This window comes from Pan paniscus, chromosome 14 (genome assembly GCF_029289425.2).
Source record: "Pan paniscus chromosome 14, NHGRI_mPanPan1-v2.0_pri, whole genome shotgun sequence".
Classification (NCBI taxonomy): domain Eukaryota; kingdom Metazoa; phylum Chordata; class Mammalia; order Primates; family Hominidae; genus Pan; species Pan paniscus.
Genome location: NC_073263.2, coordinates 48,165,589 through 48,184,278, shown reverse-complemented (window position 1 = coordinate 48,184,278; position 18,690 = coordinate 48,165,589). Strand labels below are relative to the sequence as shown.

At 38.7% G+C, this 18,690-nt stretch overlaps 1 protein-coding gene across 4 annotated transcripts in view; it reads right to left on the bottom strand.

Moving 5' to 3' along the window:
- Positions 1 to 18,690, bottom strand: part of LRCH1 (leucine rich repeats and calponin homology domain containing 1) — a 203,888-nt gene that overhangs the window by 13,059 nt on the left and 172,139 nt on the right. For all 4 annotated transcript variants that reach the window (XM_003811412.7, XM_003811411.6, XM_008963823.6 and 1 more), the window contains 3 exons: positions 16,618 to 16,727; positions 10,977 to 11,114; positions 5,978 to 6,055 (listed from right to left, as the gene is read on the bottom strand). In XM_003811412.7, the coding sequence (XP_003811460.4) occupies positions 5,978 to 6,055; positions 10,977 to 11,114; positions 16,618 to 16,727 (326 nt within the window). The remainder of the gene's footprint in view (positions 1 to 5,977; positions 6,056 to 10,976; positions 11,115 to 16,617; positions 16,728 to 18,690) is intronic.

The following is an 18,690-nucleotide window of genomic DNA, read 5'->3' as shown; positions in this document are numbered from 1 at the left end:
GATTCTATCTTCAGCAAGTATTTCAGTACATTTCGCAGAACCCTAAGGAACATGTCTGGTCTGCTCTCTGGCAGCACCATCAGAGAACTAGAGTCAGATCAACTTGGCAGTTTTCAGTAGTACACTCCTCACGGGGGCGGGCAACACAGACCATTCTTCTCATCCAGGAAACAGTTTCACGACGCCACAGACTCTGGGCTTAATTAAAGTGGGTGAGACCTAGAGTCACAGCCTATAGTGGTTAATTTAAATTAAATCACAATCTCTAAAGAAAAAGGAATGGATCTAAGACTGTCTAGTAGGCAAAAATGTGAAGCACCATGATGATTGTGTGGAGTGTGAGCTGCTGTGGCCATCTGAGAACTGCTCTCTGATTCAACCCTATGTCACATAGCCAACAGTCATTTCAGCCCTTGAAATGGGGCCATGAAGCAAACCAGGGCTAAAGTTCCTAATTTCTGACCTGGGAGGTTCTGCCCTTTGTGCTTTCCAAAATTTAGCCTTACTGAGAGGGACGTAGAGATTATACTTTATTTCTTTATGAAAATTAAAATTGGAAAATGCTAAAAAGTAAGGAAATTTAAAGAGGCAAAATTTCACCATGTATTTACAAAGCATTTGTAATCACTGCAAGCCATTTGTAAAACACAGTTAATTCACTAAGAGTCCCCAGAGGCAAGTGCGGATGCTAATGCCCATTATAGTGAACAAAAATCACAATCACCAGAGGTTAAGAAATTCACTTAGGTTGCACACAACCAGAGTGTGTGACCGAGATTACTACTGGACCAGGTTCCCCAAATACTATGGATACAAAGAGAAAAGTAGACAGATCCGGCAGTTCAGGGTGTACTACAGTCTAAATTCTAAGAGCTAAACATATCTAGGCAGAAGTTTTATTTAAAACTTTGGAATATATTTACTTTACTTAAATATAATCTTAATATAAAAAGTCAATACGCTTACAAAGTATTTTTTAATCTAAAATATCATAATATAAGAATGTTCATGGTCATTCTGCAATATTTAAAGCCATAATTCAGCGATGAGGTATAATTTGGCAGGGAGAGGAGAGAGGTGGGGAAGGATTTCCAGTCTTCTCCAAATATATGACAACTAATTGCCAATTTTATGAACTTAGAGAAAGCTAGGAATAGCTTGGAAATTAGTTGCATTCTTTATAGCTAGAAAAGAGATAGATTGGCTGTTTTCAATAAATTATGAATTTTAAAATTGATGTTAGTAAAACAATGAACCTGTCTTTCACCCTTAGAATTAACCAATATAAATGGAAAATTAAAATAAATCTTGTAATAAGAATCTCATCCTTCCACAAAGTGTTAGTTATGATTTAAATTAACACTAAAGTCATTGACTTGGGGAAGAAAAATAGGTATAAGGCTCAGAGAAGATAAGGGACCCATTTCTCTTATTCTTAAGATTAAAACAAAAAAACAGTAGCTTCAATTTATAGATTGCCTTTCAAAAACAAAAACTTCAATCAGTGGTATGTGTAATTTCCTAAACCCTCACAAGAGGTGTAAAGTGGGAACGCTATTATGACTTTCATATATAAAACCTTTAACACAAAAAATGCGAATATGAAAATTACAAAAGATAAGGAAAACTCAGCCATAATTCCACTTACATTGACACAATCATCATTAGCATCTGAATGTACTTTAGGGTTTTATTTGTAACTCCCTTTGGCTGATGCAGAAGCTCAAGGATGCCAAGTGACCTGCCCTTTTGCATGTGGAATGAAAACTTTCTCCTTCCTCCAGCACTCTGAGCTGCCCAGATAGGCAGGAAGGAGCCCTAAGCTGAAAGGAGGCTACCACTGTCAGCTGAGTTGCTGCCTTTAATCTTCTTCTCTATCTTTTCTCTGGAAACAGTAAGGAAGATGAAGGACTGAACATTTAGACAACAGAGTACATTTCTATTCTAACTCCCCTCATCTAAAGAAGGCAAGTCTGTTAAACTAAGGATCTCATGCCTTACAGAAGTTTGAGATCAAAGTTACCTATTTAAAATTAAGTAGAAAAATTTCCCTGGTGAACCAAATAAATATCTATTTCCTAATTTTTTGATGCTTCATAAATTAGATTTCTCTCAACCTGAGAGAATACTAATAAGAGCCTTAAAATATCCCTAAATTTGGATCCATTTGAAAACCTCCAATAGTCAACCATGAACTGTACCTACCAGGAACATGTAGCCAATCTGCTACATAGAGGTTAGAGGTCAGGAATCTCCAAGAGCACTCAGAAAAGTCAAAGGAAGCCCCAATGTGTCCATTAAAAGCCTCATGGGGTCAAGGCCTAATTGGAGTCAGATTCTTAGGTGACGCAGAAAATATATCCCAAAGAATTTGGAAGCCCACTAAGGCCTGTCTTCAAGACCAAGTTGATGCTTGCACTAGAGGTCAAAGACAGCTACAAAGTCTGACCACTAAGCATCAACAGCACAAAGGGATGTGGGATGGTACCTAATGCTGCTTATAATTCTGAATGTAGCCAATGTGAAAATGCTGCATTTATGAATCAGCCACAACAGAACTACTGTCTTCTACACTACTGTAAAAAGTGGGCTTAAAATACCACCAAGGGTTGGGCACAGTGGCTCATGTCCGTAATCCCAACATTTTCGGAGGCAAAGGCAGGAGGGTGTCTTGAGCCTAGGAGTTCGAGACCAGCTTGAGTAACACAGTGAGACCCCGTCTTAAAAAATCATAACAAATTTTTTTAAATGTCGTGGAGGGATAGTCTCACCCACTAACCTTTACTATTTATTCAGTGAATTTAGGTAGTATACTGCCACAACCTGCATAGACATGTTTCCTGGATATTAGAGAAACCACACAGTGGTTCCAGCTGCGGAAGCAAAGAGAAGTGTGTCATGAACCGTGACCCACCCTGGAGCAAATGCCTGGGACTGCGTTTATGGGGACTTCTAAAGAAAATCATTTATTATTATTTCCATCCCATTTTCTTACTTTACATGTAATAATTTAACTAAATCTGCTTAGCTACTGTATTCCATCTATATGAATGTGAAAAAATTATACAAACTGCTGACCCTGACTATGGTTTATAGTTTCAAACTGTGATTCTATTACATAGGACAAAAAATTTTAGGCTTAAGAACACAGCTGTGACTTTTCAATATCTACAGGATGATTTATCATTGTCAGTTAGATATTTAGCTTATAAAATGCAGAACTCAAGATCTCTGCGGCTTGTGTGTGTGTGTAGATAAGTTATAGATGGAGAAGTAGAAAAAGCTTGCAAATTAGAGGGAAGTAACTACACTGACTACTAGGAAATCAGTGAATATTTTATTACTCAAATATTAAGCTTGATGCAACAAGAAAAAGTAATGATATAGGTCCTCTTTTTTTAGGTTTTTAAAATGTCTAATTATAGATGGAGAATTTCTGCAAGAAGTCTTGTGATATAATTACCTTTTTAGTGTAAATCATCAATTGTACTGTGCCACACATACACTCAGTCATCAACCCTCCTAGGTAGGGAAGGAAGTATAAATATCTAAGGTGGGGTGGGGAAGTCATCTGGTCCCTCAATTTAGTGTCATATTCCTAAGGTAAAAACATTTCCTGTACTCTGTGAGATGAAAACATGTTGTTTTGAGTATACAGGAAAATGCCAATTGCCTTGCAATAGGAATTTCTGATTTGTCACTAAATATTCTTTACTTACTTTAACATTATCATTAAAGAAGTTCAACTGTTAACACACTTTTTGTCTAGTAGAAGTAAATTTAAACTCTAGTCACCAGTAAAATGCTATTGGATTATTCATTAGGATATATATGTGTACACACACACACACACACACACACACACACACACAGAGAAAACTTGAAAATCACCTTGGCCAGGCACAGTGGCCCATGCCTATAATCCTAGCACTTTGGGAGGCTGAGGCAGGCGGATCACCTGAGGTCAGGAGTTCGCGACCAGCCTGGTCAACATGGTAAAACCCCGTGTCTACTTAAAATACAAAAATTAGCTGGGCGTGGTAGTGCACACCTGTAATCCCAGCTACCTGTGAGGCTGAGGCAAGAGAATCGCTTGAACCCGGGAAGTGGAGGTTGCAGTGAGCTGAGATCGTGCCACTGCACTCCAGTCTGGCCAGGTGACAGAGTGGGACTCCATCTCGAAAAAAAAAAGAAAAAGAAAAAAAGGAAAATCACCTCAAGCCTTAAACATAATTCCAGAAATACGCTAAGTGATACTAAACATAGTTAAATGGGACACTGCCAGATAAAGATCATTCACTGCCTGTATTTGAACCTTCTCGGGAATTATAAATTGTACATTAGTGCCAGGGGCATCTTGAGAAATTATGATAAATTTTGCTCTGGATTTTTATGGTAATTTAATTTCCTTTTCTCCACTTTAAAAGGAAATCTTAATTACCAATCTTTACTCACAATAATTGGTTAAGGGCATTTCCGTTTTATTTTATATCACTGTAAGCCAAAAAAACATTGATGAGTTTTAAAAACCACAGGGAGTTAGGTCATAACCTAATGACCTAAAGCACTGATGAAGTGCTTTCTAGCACAGACACAAATAATTTATCATCTGAAGCTTGCCATGAGAGTTTTGATTCACACATGGGAAATCTTACTAGCCCATGACAGAATCAAATCATTAGAAAAGGTATGTAAGTGCGTTCACATATATATTCAAAGCCAAGAAATGTATATGCAATATTAAAATGTACACACACAATAGACAGATTATAACATTGCTGAAAGCAGAACAGATCACAAAGACAGTCCATCATATAAAATTTACACTCTTTAAAAAATAAATTTGTAAGCTTCCTTGTATTGATATAGCTCTGACTTAAAGATGTTTTAAATAATGCTCTCCTTTTCCTCAAATAAGATGAGAAACCACTATCCCCCACCTCTGAATCCCACCAAGCTGAAAAAAGAGGGAAAGAAAGGAAGAAAGGAAAAAAAAGGAAGGAAGGATGGAGAGAGAAAAGGAAAGGGAAAAAAGTCTTTGTCAATCTCAGTAACTAATTCCTATCACTGAGTAGAATTATACTGAAATATAATTCTTCATATACTCAAAACAGTATCGCATGTATTTTTAAAATTACCTTATCCCTGGGGCATTAAGAAAGAAGAAATCATAAGAAATAAACTTCTATCAATTTCTGTTTATCACAATGAGGATAAACTTCTCAATTTATATGGCTACTCCATATTCTGAGTGGATTGCCTCATGTCTGCCTAAGAAATCAGTTTATGGTACTAAAAGCGAAGTCTTTAAAAGCCCCCAGCCATCTGCCTGAGGCTGAGGCTGGGTCTGAGGTTGGAGAGAGAAAAAATAGCAAACTATATGTAATTGAATTGCCTATTGGGCTCAAAGCAAACTGAAGGCAAAAATGAAATGCAAATAGTTAACAAACTGTAAAGCAACACACAAACACTGCTATTATTAATGATAATGATTAGTGATAACAATAACTATAGTATTTCCAATGTTGATTTTTTTATCCACATATGGAAAATACAGCTACAGAGAATGATAATCAATAATCAGCTGGTCTTTTCTTAAGAGCCTGGGATACGAAAACCATCAGCTCCAAAATTCTACTCTATGAAGCCTGAGAGAAGATTCACTTACAGCCTCAGCAATTTCTGCTCTTGGAGAATCAAGCGGATTAAAATTTTTTTTCAAGTCTGAAATTTCACACTTACTTCAAAATCTTAAATTATTTCCCTTTTCCCTCAGAATTGAACATATTGCATAGTCATTTTAATTTCACTGCAATAGAGCAATTTAAAGTTTATATAATTTATTCAATATTATTTCTCAAGAAAGGTTGAGACAAAAAAGCATGTACAAAGCTTTGCATCGATTCAATGGTTCAAACTCATATATTAAATAAAATTTTTACTACAACACAGTTATATGAAGTAAGTTTGATGTTACCTCTGGTACTCCTAATTTTCGGCACGCTTCCAAAAAGTTTTCCACATTTCTTCTGCATTTGGCCATGCTAAGTTTGGGCTATAAATGCAAATATACGGAAATAATGTATTATTTAAAAGAGAAACCATTTTAATAACATGTTAAATTTTAAACTTCCCAAATGGCACAAGCAATACATGTTTATTGGAGAAAAAGAAAATAACACATAAGCAAATAGAAGAAAACAAAATATCACTCAGAAACATCCATCTTAGATTAAAAACTGTTAATATTTTAGATTCTATTCTTCCAGACACTGTGTTCATATATGCCTACATATACATATATGCCTATGTATATATATATAGATGTTTTTATATCATGTATATACACTGGTGTATATGTATGCAAAATTTTCTGCATACATATGTATATATGTATACACGCGTATGTTTATATTGTTTATATATATGCACACACACACGTATATATAGTTTTTACGGGATCATACTGTTGTGTAACCTGTTTTAGTTTGCCTAAAGTACACCATAAACATCACCTTCCCCATCAGCAAATATATTCCTATATAAAGGATCTAAATTCACCAGGCCAATTAACCTCCTTCCCACCAAAGCCAGGGATATAGAGGCAATATCATGGTAAACAGCACTGAAAACAGTGGATGTTCAGGACTTAACCAAAAGCTTCTCACAATTGAATTAACCTTGGTTATAGATGGCCTCTGAGGTGTGGGATGGGTAACAGGCACATTTCACATATAATATACTATACTTTTTTACATGGTACGTTTTGAACACTTTGCTGCTAAATTGTAATATTCCTCCACTATTTTCCTTAGGAAAGAAAGCAAGAAGCATGACTGATTCCAACAGTGTAGGTGGAGGAGCCACTGTGATAAAGACTGGCCTTATCCTGCTCATGTGAGAATGACGGAATTCATTCCGTCTTATAGAGGCACAAAGCAACTATCATCAAAATCTAATTTGTACAGCATTTATTAAATACAAAAAGAAAAGCCTTGCCAAAAACAGAGTCTGTTGCCCTGTGAAACAATTTAAGTTGAAAGCTAAACAAATATTCTCCATCTTGATTAGGGAGGAAGTCACGTCCCTCACGTGGGCCCTAAAAAGATGTCGCCAGCAGCTGCTTCGGTGGTTTTGCCCAACCCCTGGCATGTCTCAGGACAAGGCCACTGCATGAAGCCTTGTGCAAACAGAAGCAGACCTGAGGAACATGACATGAAGATAACAGAGGGTCATGGACCTGGCAGATGAGGTACCAAGAGGCATTTCATCACGCCGAGACCCTAGCGTTTCTCTCTGATCGTTTGGGCCCATTATCTTCCTTCATTTACTTATGATTTAGGTGAGTCTTTTCTGAAACTCCAAAGATGCCCTTAGGTGAGTCTTTTCTGAAACTCCAAAGACGCCCAACATCATTCCAAATACTTAGGTCAGCCCCAAAGAAGTTAATGGAGAGTGTGTTTCAAGCTACAGAAAAATAATTCTCCCTCTTTGGGAGTGAGGGAGGGCGTCTTCAAAGATTGTTGCCTAACTTCAGGTAGAAAAGTACTTGTGACAAACGCAATGATTAAAGCTTCAACCTCACCACTGGTCCAATAATAAAACATTATACCAATTATACCAATTGAAATGCCAATGTTTTGCTTATCAAATTGTCAGAGGCTGAAAAAATTCATTTTTCTAAGGAATAGTCTCTAAGGATACTGACAATGATAGTGATTTTGTTCACTACTATATTCCCTCAGTTTGGCAAAAACAAAATGGACAATATTAGTTTCATGAATGAAGAATTAGAATGCTTTTGCTGGTGATAATACTGGTAGAAAAGATGCTCTCATCCACTGCTGCTGGCAGATACAACTGCATTTATTGCTTTACTATGGGTCAGATACTAAACTTGATGCTAAAGATACAACTGTGGAGCCAAAGACAAAATCCCCAGGCTCACTTACCTCTAAAGCAGCTGGAAATATTAGCAACCTAAAGGAAGGTACAGTATAATACAGGATAGTTCTTAGTTGTCATGGGGTAGGTGTGACGGAAAATGAACAAAGGAAGAAACCCTGTCCTAAGGCGTTGAGAATGGTTTGTTTTCTGAATGCTGAAATAGAGAAGGAAAGGGAGCTAGTGATGCTGAAGAACTAAGGAGATTTGGGGGGCAGGTGGGGGCACGGCTTTCTAGGCAGAGGGAGCTGCCTGTGCTGAGCCTGGGGCAAAGAGCAACGGCAGAGAAGAAAGAAGGAAAGCAGGTTCTACGGCTACAGCGTGGCTGGGCCTGGTCCAAAAGGGCATCAAGATGCTTGGTGAAGAATTTTTGATAATTGGACATTTAGAAGTGGATATTTAGAAACAAACTGCATTTCTAAAAAGGAAAACTACAATATAATAAAACAGGCTAAAATATGTTATAGTTAGTAAATTAGGCATTTATGAAGAATTTTAGGCTGGGCGAGGTGGCTCACACCTGTAATCCTAGCACTTTGGGAGGCTGAGGCGGGCAGATCACTTGAGGTCAGGAGTTCGAGACCAGCCTGGCCAACATGGTGAAACCCCGTCTCTACTAAAAATACAAAAATTAGCCAGGCATGGTGGTGGGCACCTGTAATCCCAGCTACTCAGGAGGCTGAGCCATGCTTGAACCCTGGGGGCAGAGGGTGCAGTAAGCCAAGATCGTGCCACTGCACTCCTGCCTGGGCGACAGAGGAGACTCCATCTCCAGAAAAAAAAGAGAATTTTAATGACATGGGGAAATATTTAGGTTTCAATACTACATTTAAAAAATTGCTAGTCTATATGAGCTCACAATTAAAAAACAACTTAATTTTACCAAAAAAAAAAAAAAAAGCTTACAGTAAAGAAGACATAATGGTAAAAGCTACAGTGATTGGTTTTGGGTAGGAGGATAATAAAGAATGATTTGTTTTCTTTTGCTTTCCTTTATTTTCTTTTTTTCACCAGTCACTCATTGTTTCCTATTATTTGTTTAATTTTAAAATTTTTATTTAAAAAAAGCAAAATGGTGAAAACCAAAAGATTTCTAAAACAATGTAGCATTTTTCCTGAAGATAAAGGTAAATGGGTACACAATTCATGATGTCCTCTTACGTCTTGTAAAATGATCATTGTACATTGAAATTGAAGGCTGAGGTGTCTGTTGTGTCTCTCTCATAATTTGGGAAAAATTACTGAGAATCTGGCACAAGGCTCAGATGACTTTATGGCAGTTTGGACCTCATTTGTAAAAGATACTGGAGTGTTTCATATTGGATCATGGAACAGAATTTACTGTCCCACATTAAGGCTGCTAGAGGTAGATTTGTAAAAGAAGACAAATTGGTCTTTTTGTCCCCACTATGTTTCTGAGGCTAAAAAAGTGGTTGAATCTTTGAAAGAAAAAATATGTTCAATATGATAGATAAGAAACTAAGATGAAATAAGGTCATTGGCTAATTTTTCCTGCTGTCAAGAGAAAAGAAAGTAGGACAAATCATGCCACTGTGAGGCTCTCCTGGGGATTGGAGAGGGCGGAGGAGCTTCACGTGAGCTTCAGTCCAACACACTGGGCTCTGAGATTTTATGAACATTGCACTTTTATGGGGCTCCAAATTTCCAAAACTTGCCATATAAACACTAATGATTATAATGGCTTACATATATGTGTAAATTACATGAAGTATCTTACTTCATACTTGCAAGAACATTTCCATTACAGAGAACAGCAAATCAAGTTCAAGAGAGGATTGCCCAAAGTTGTATAGCTTTTAGAATTTTAATCCAAACCTTACATTCTTAACCCCTAAATTCTTCTGCCTCTCCTAACAAACAGCAAAAAGGGTGAGCAGTGATACTTTTTTCTCTATTTGTATAAATCCTGTGTAGGTTTCAAGGACAAGTTTATCTGTGATTCCTCCACTTTCATCTGAACAACCATAAAACTGACTCTCTGGCTCTCTTCTAGTTCACAACATGCTGTGATATCTAGGAAGAGAGCCCTGAGTGCAGGCTCTATCTCCTCTACAGCAGAGATGAGGATCTGGGGGGGCATTAAGGAGTCTCATTCATGTTCTCCTCCCCACTACGTCCCCAGCATCACCAATGAGTCCTTGAGTGCAGCACTGATCAAGCAATTGTTGAAGTCATGACTGCTAACCAACCCCTCGACAGGTTATTCATAGTATTTTTCATAGAACTCACATCTTTTCAGGGCTATCCCTAAAATCCTCCATGATGAATAGAGGAAAAAGATTCAATTTAGAAGGGAAGTTACCAACCAAAAGAAGCTTTCTGAAAGACTTGTCACTGTTTAAATAACTCTTGGGAAAAAGAAATTTTTATGTTCCTATAGTCTTAAAGTTAGCACCTTGATCATCAGTCAATCAGTAATTTCTTTTTTCTTTTTCTTTTTTTTTTGAGACAGGGTCTCACTCTGTCTCCAGGCTGGAGTGCAGTGGCACAATCATGGCTCACTACAGCCTTGAACTCCTGGGCTCAAGCAATCCTCCCACCTCAGCTCCTGAGTTGCTGGGACCACAGGTGCGTGCCACCATAGCCAGCTAAATTTTGTATTTTTCATATTTTTGTATTGTGTAGTTTTCTATTTTAGAACCCTGTCTCTACAAAAAATACAACTCCTGAGCGCAAGTGATCCACCCACCTTGGCCTCCCAAAGTGCTGGGTTTACAGGTGTGAGCCACCGTGCCCACCCAGTAAGTTATTTAAAGTGATCTGCTTGATATTGAAATAAAATTATGTTTCTGTCATTTATATATTTATTTTAAAATAGTCTCTCATTTTACTGTGAAAATGTTGCTTCATTCAGGGCCATTCTTTCATTCCTTTTCTGCCTTATAATGGTTTGGGGCCCAGTGGAAAAGATTTGAGCAAGGTCCTACTGACACCATTGACATCCTAAACCAACAACAGTGCCCCCTAAAGGTCTGTTTTATGTCAGTTAGTTTCCCTTTGGTGTTACTTACAACCGCTGGTGATGGGACATGGATGCTTGCAACCGACCGTGGGCGGATGTGGTTGACCAGATGGCAGAGGACGACACCGTCCATGAGGGCTGCCCCCAGGTCTTCGTGTAGACTGACCTTCAATCTCATCTCAATGCTCTGTTGGGGAAATCAGAAGGAAGCCAGTTAATATTAACACTGAGGTAACTGTGGGTAAAATACATTTATGGGTATTTATGAACTGAGGCACTAATTTCATCATGGGAAATAAGGATAACAATGCCTAGAAAACACTGACATTATTTAACTCTTTCCAAACAGTATCAAAATCTCTCTTTATAAAAACAAATTTAGGTGAGTGTAAAATTTTTATTTAATAGAATGAATGGAATAATGGAATCACTCTTTGAGCGTGATAAATAAAAACCAAATCTGACTGGTTCAGGCAGTCTGCATGGGGCAGAAGAGGGATTAAGAAATGCTTGTCTCTGGTCGGGCACAGTGGCTCACGCCTGTAATCCCAGCACTTTGGGAGGTCAAGGTGGGTGGATCACCTGAGGTCAGGAGTTCAAGGCCAGCCTGGCCAACATGGTGAAACCCTGTCTCTACTAAAAATACGAAAATTACCCAGGCATGGTGGCAGGTGCCTGTAATCCCAGCTACTTGGGAAGCTGAGGCAGGAGAATCACTTGAACCCGGGAGGCGGAGGTTGCAGTGAGATGAGGTAGTGCCACTGCACTCCAGCCTGGGTGACAGAAAAAAAAAAAAAAGGAAATGCTTTTCTCTTAGGCCAGGAGTGGTGGCTCACACCTGTAACCCCAACACTTTGAGAGGCCGAGGTGGGGAGATGCCTGAGCTCAGGAGTTTGAGACCAGCCTGGGCAGCATGGCGAAACCCTGTCTCTACCAAATATACAAAAAAATTAGCTGGGCGTGGTGACGTGTACCTGCGGTCCCAGCTACCTGGGGGACTGAGGTGGGAGGATGTCTTGAACTCAGGAGATGGAGGTTGCAGTGGGCTGAGATCATGCCATTGCACACCAACCTGGTTGACAGAGTGAGATCCCATCTCAAAAAAAAAAAAAAGAAAGAAAGAAATGCTTTTCTCTTAGACTATATTTAGCTGAGAAATCAATCTTTGTCCTTCTTTTAAAAAATTAAACTTTTGATTTTTGAGATAATTCTAGATTCATATGCAATTGTAAGAACTAATACACAGAGGTTCCACGTACCCCTTGCCCAATTTCCTTCAATGGTAACAACTTTCAAAACAACCAGGATATTGACATTGACAAAGTCAAGATGCACAACATTCCCACCAGCACAAGGATCCCCCATGTTGACCTTTTATTGACACGCCCTCCCAGCTACTCAGGAGGCTGAGGCAGGAGAATCACTTGAACTCAGGAGGCAGAGGTTTCAGTGAGCCGAGATTGCGCCACTGCTCTCCAGCCTGGATGATAAAGCGAGACTCCGTCTCAAAAAAAGAAAAAAAATTATAGAGACATCCCCTTCCTTCCCACCCCCAAGTTCCTCTTCTGCCTTGCTCCCATTCTCCTTTCCTTCTGGGCCTCCCAAGACACGAATGTTGGATCATTTGTTACACTCCCACAGGTCCTGAGGCTCTGTGTCCACTGATTTTTCAATCTGTTTTCTCTCTGTTGTTCAGATTAGATGATTTCTACTGTTCTCTCTTCTAGTTTCATTCCAGTTCTTTCCTTTATCATCTCCATTCTGCTGTGGAGCCTATCCACTGGGCTTTTTATTTTGAATAACGTATTTTTCAGCTCCCAATTTCCATTTGGTTTTTCTTTGTGTCTTCTATTTCTTTGCCAACATTTTCTAGTTCTCTGCTGGAGTATTCTTTTCCTTTCCTTCGACCATGTACATCGCTGTTCACCGAAGCATTTTCATCATGGCTGGTTTAAAAATATCTGTCAAATAATTCTAACATCTCTGCTATATCAGTGATGTCATCTGCAGATTGTCTTTTTTTCCTACAGTTTGGGATCTTCCTCGTCCTTGGAATGATGAAGGATTTGCAATGGAAACCTGGACATTTTTGTATTATGTTATGAGACTCTGGATCCTATTTAAATCTCTGTTTTAGTTGGCTTTTTTTTTTTTTTTTGACACTGCTCTAGCAGGGGAAGGTGGCTGCCATCATCTTGTTACCGCCAGGTGAATGCAGGCATCTGGGTTTTCTACTGGGTGTCAACTGGCCAGGGAGTGGGGGAGGGGTAGGTGCCTCCTTACTGCTGAGTGGGGGTGAGAATCCAGAATTCCCACGTGGTCTCCACTGAAACTCTGGGAGCAGACGAGCTTCCTTACTGACCAGTGGGGATGAAATTTCTGGCTCCTGGCTTGGTCTTCTCTGACACCACCCCAGCAAGGGGAGAAGTCTCACTTGACTCAGCCCTTACTGGTGTGGGTGAGGGGGGACCACAGTATTTCCTGTCGTGTTCAGCTGCAGTAGCGCATTTATGGTCTAAAACTTTTGTGTCTTGCTGGGCTGTCCCTTTCCTGGTTATTTGGTTAGAGAAAGTCAGCTTTTATTGTTGTTTTTCTAAAGTCTGTGCCGATTACTGTTTCTGGGTTCCCAGCGACTTCGGCTCCAAGTCTGGATACATGAGGCAAAAAGAAAGTCTCCTGGAGCTCATCACTATGGCGCCCCTCAAGTCTCAAGGACCCCAATCAGTCCGTCTTCTTCTCTTTACCTTCCAGAATGTTCTTACATTTGTTTTATGTATGTCTAGGGATTTTAGGTGTACTTAGTGGGAAGAATAGGGCAAAGTATGCCTACTCCATCCTCTTGGAAGCAGAAGTAGAGAAATCAATTTTCAAACCTTAACTAGAGCTTTTGCAACAAAAGCCCCTTTTAACTGAATAACAGCGTATGAAAGGATGACTTAATTTGGTGATTTTAATAAATGAAAACTTGAAAAACACTGCATATAATAGTGTTATATAAATTTCTTTCAGAACTGTCCTGTGTGTGGACAATTGTTTTTAGGTACTCTTTCAGGCTCTAATTTTATATCACTAAATTAAGACATAAATGATCAATATGACCCACGTTTAAGATAAAATTGTAAGATATCACTCCTTGAGGGGCATAGCTCAGCTTCTGATCTTAGTTGCATAGATTTCATAAAGTTCACCTTCCCAGTTTACATCACATCCAGATAGTCCAGGCAAATGACAGAGGTTTGACTTTCCCTTTGTGTTTGCTCAATCACCACAGTGGCTTAAAGTGGTGGTAAGAGGTTTTTTTGTTTTCTTTTTAAAATTACTTCCTCCTGACTCTTTGCTAAACCATATAAAAAGTATCATCTGCTATAACAAAGAGGCTGACCTATCCTAATTTAATTTAATCTAAATTTTGTTTATAGGGCTCACTGCTCATTTGTAGAACTCATTGCTCTCTGAAACTGTGTATTTATTTGTTTCCATCTTATTTACTATCTCTCCCCAATAGACTATAAGCTTCAGAACAGCAGGGACCTTTTTGTTCTCTCCTACATCCATTACCTAGAATACAGCCTGGTAGAGAGTGACAGTCAATACACATTTGCTGATGAAAGAAGATTTAACATCGAATCTATCTCCTCCAAGAACCTTTCTTTCTTTATTGAAAAAATTTATTTTAGATTCAGGGGTACATGTACAGGTTTGTTACATGGGTATGTTGTGTGATACTGAGGTTTAGGCTTCTAATGATCCTGTCACCTAAGCAGTGAACATAGTACCCAATAGGTAGTTTTTCAACCCTCACCCCCTATCTCTCCCCTTTTGGAATTCCCAGAGTTTATTGTTTCCATCTTTGTGTCCGTGTATACCCAGTGTTTCACTTTCCCTTATAAGTGAGAACGTGGTATTTGGTTTTCCATTTCTGTATTAATTTGCTTAGGATAGTGGCCTCCAGTAGCATCCATGTTGCTGCAAAGGACATGATTTCGTTCTTTTTTATGGCTGTGTAGTATTCCATGGTGTGTATGTACCACATTTTCTTTATCCAATCCATTGTTGATGCGAGCCTGGGTTGATCCCAAGTCTTTGTTTCTGTGAATAGTGCTGTGATAGACATATGAGTGCAGGTTTCTTTTTGGTAGAACAATTTATTTTTCTCTGGGTATATACCCAGTAATGGGATTACAGGGTTGAATGGTTGTTCTATTATTAGTCAAGAAGCTTTCTTAGACTCTTTTAGTTCACAGTTATGACACTTCTTTCTGAACATTAATAAAAACTCATGCAGCAATTCATAACGTGCTGTCTTTAATAGCTAATACCAATGTTTTCTTCCTTGGTGATTGATTCCTATACTGTTAGTTAACCTTCCATACATTTATGTATGATCTTCCTAACCTGACAAAAAGACCATGCAGGTAGACAAATACCTACAGAGTGCCCATTGGGAACTAAGAAATACGACAAGAAATAAGACAGCCATGGTCCCTGCCAGCTCCAAGTTTAAGCTTCAATGACACCCAGCACAAGACTTCCTCTTTGGTAGAAACTCAAATGGTTTGCCTATTAGATAATTGATTTAAAATCTCTGGTCGGTTTGGGGTACAAAGTGAGGATAACTATAAACATTGTTAAATTAATGTAATATTGCCAGGCACAGTGGCATGTAGCGATCATTTATGCCTACCTACTTGGGAGGCTGAGGCCAGAAGATCACTTCAGCCCAAAAGTTCAAGGCTGCAGTCAGCTATGATCATACCATTGCACTCTAGTCTGGGCAACAGAGAGAGTCTCTTAAAAATTAAAAATTCGGCTGGGTGCGGTGGCTCATACCTGTAATCCCAACGTTTTTCTAGTAAAAATACAAAAAATTAGCTAAGTGTGGTGGTGCACACCTGTAATCTCAATTACTCAGGAGGCTGAGGTGGGAGGATCACTTTAGCCCAGAAGGCACAGGCTGCAGTGAGCCAAGATCATGCGACTGCACTCCAGCCTGGGTGACAGAGTGAGACTTTGTCTCAAAAACACATAAATAAATAAAAATAAAAAATGAAAATTAATTTAATATTATTAAGTAAATAAATGACAGGGCATTAAACTATACCTGAATTGAAATAGTGCCAGCATTTATATGTATATATTATTTTTTATTTACTACTATCTCATATATTCCTCACAAAACTCCACTAAGGTCAATTGGAACCTTTTTTTTTTTTTTTTAAAGAGACAAGTTCTCACTGTTGTCACCCAGGCTGAAGTGAAGTGGTACAATCATAAATCACTGCAGCCTCACATTCCTGGGCTCAACTGATCCTCCCACCTCAGCCTCCCGAGTAGCTGGGATTACAGGCATATGCCACCATGCCCAGCTAATTTTTGTATTTTTAGTAGAGACAGGGCTCACCATGTTGGCCATACTGGTCTCAAACTCCTGGACTTAAGTGATCAGCCTGCCTCTACCTCCTAAAGTTCTGCGATTACAGGCATGAGAAACTATGCCTGGCCAAAACATTTTTTTAGTATACAAAGAAATAGACTCAGGGTTGTTAAGTGGCTTGCCCAACATCCAGCAGTCACTAAGTGACCTGGCTAGATTTGAAATTAGGACTGCTTGCAATGTTTCAAAGTCTGTTTCTCAAAAATGTAGAATGTTGTTTAAATTCTCCTTTAGTTACATAATATTTCTTGGGTACCTCACGAAGTTGTTCCACCAGCTCTTTCTCTTCTCTCATCTGCTCCATTTTCCTCCGGATTGTAAACTGCGGGTCTATAGATTCCAAATTTCTCTGAGGTCTTAGAAACACTATAATACAAAGGGGAAAAAAAGCCTTTATATAGTGCCTTGTCACATAGGGCTACTCATATTAAAATCAAACAGTATTTTAATTTATCCAAAATAATTCATTTACCACTCAAAGAAACAAAGAAATTCCAAATCCACAAGAAAAGCCTGGCTCAAGTATTTTAAAAGAGACAATATTTTAAATTGTACTAGTTTGTGTGGACTAACAAGCTGTATTTTTCAGTGATAATAAACTGAACCCAGGGCAAGGTCTGGGTCACTGGGACCATTCCAAGCCACTTGCCTGACAGATGTCCTACTTCACTCATCTTCCCACTGTCTTCATTCTAAGTTTTTATTTACACTCAATCCTTTCATTAAATTCAGATAATTTATTTCAAATAAGGCTCTAGAATTGTTGTATGTATTAAAAATAAGCACAAGTTAATGTTTTTGTTGGCATAAAGTTTTTTATAAGCCTGAGTTAAGAACTAAGTGATGATTACATATTTGAGGGTGTGGTGGAAAAATTCTGCCTTCTAGACTGTCACTGGCAGACTATCTAAAAAGTTAGCCCTTTGGAGATGAGCAAGGACTCCTTTTAGGAAGGCTGGCAAGATTGGAAGTAGCTGAAGGGCTCATGGCTGGCTTCAGGTTCTTGAAGTTACGACTTCCAAGAATAGTAACTAACAGCGGGGCATCCTCTGAAATGAGCTGAGAAAACACATGCCCTTCCCTATGAAGGAAAACATCTTTTAGACACCAATCAAGAAGGTAAATAATGTTCTATGCATTGGAGAATGACTACAGCAAGAGTTTTAATTAACTTTTTAATGATACAAAGCCCAGGGCAGATTTAAACTTGATTTTTTTTTCTTCCTAGAGATTTTTATCCTTGCACGTAAGATGGATGAAAGAGCTGTTCAGAGCCTTGGTTCCCCCATCCCACAGACTTTCAGATTGAGGTAGGGAGGGAAAGTCCCTCAGAAAATTTTGGGCAGAGAACTCCAATGTTAGAAATACATACCACATAGAAGGCTGCATGGTGTACTGAAGTTACAGAAGTTTCAGTCATGATGATTTAAACAATGCTGAATAAGAAAGAATGTGTAATTTTTATTCTACCCTGACATACATTTCCTATGGACCTCTTTAGAAACTATTTCAATATTTCAGATTTCTAGAAATTAAATATGATTTACAAATAGAATACTTTGGATACAAAGACTTGAGTCCGCTCGGTGTAATCAAAAGTCCTGTGCTCGCCTAACTACAGTATTTTAATTTCAATTTGTGCCTTTGAACATGCATTCTCCTTCTCACATCTCAGTATTTTCTTTCTAAATTACTTCTAAGATACTTGAATTCACATTCTGATGCTCTATGGAAGTTGAGAAAATTGACATATCTTAAATCGTCGACTTAAGAGTTAATGGAGAAAGAGGATGATTTAAGGTACACAAGGCCTGTCGCCTTCTGGAATCTCAGAGAAGAGTCAGCTTGTGGCCTGGGGCCTCTGCTGGAAGCCACTGAGGGAAGTCACAGGCAAAGAACACCAAAGGCAGTCACAGGAGGGCTGTCACCAAGTCCCACAAAACCCAAACCTCACAGGACGTAGAACCAATTGTTTAAAAAGTAAAGCCAAGGTCAGTAAAAGGACAGAGTGACCAGGCAGGGAAAGATGAAAAGTTCACAGAGAAAAGGGAACTGAGGAAAACTCTGACAAATTAAGACGCATGGAAGAAACTGGAGAATGAATCACATTTTACACCATTTCAAGCAACACCAAAAAAGAGACATATATAAAAATATAAAATCTAGAACTAATTTGCACCACCAAATTTACCAAAAAAAGGTCAAGAAATGCAGATAGAGTTGGACAATACACACATATGCCAGCAAGGGGCGCCTCAACACTGTTTAAACACATCGAATGTTTTCTTTGGAGCTGTTACTTTCCTTTGCCTTTTTTCTGGGGGTAATC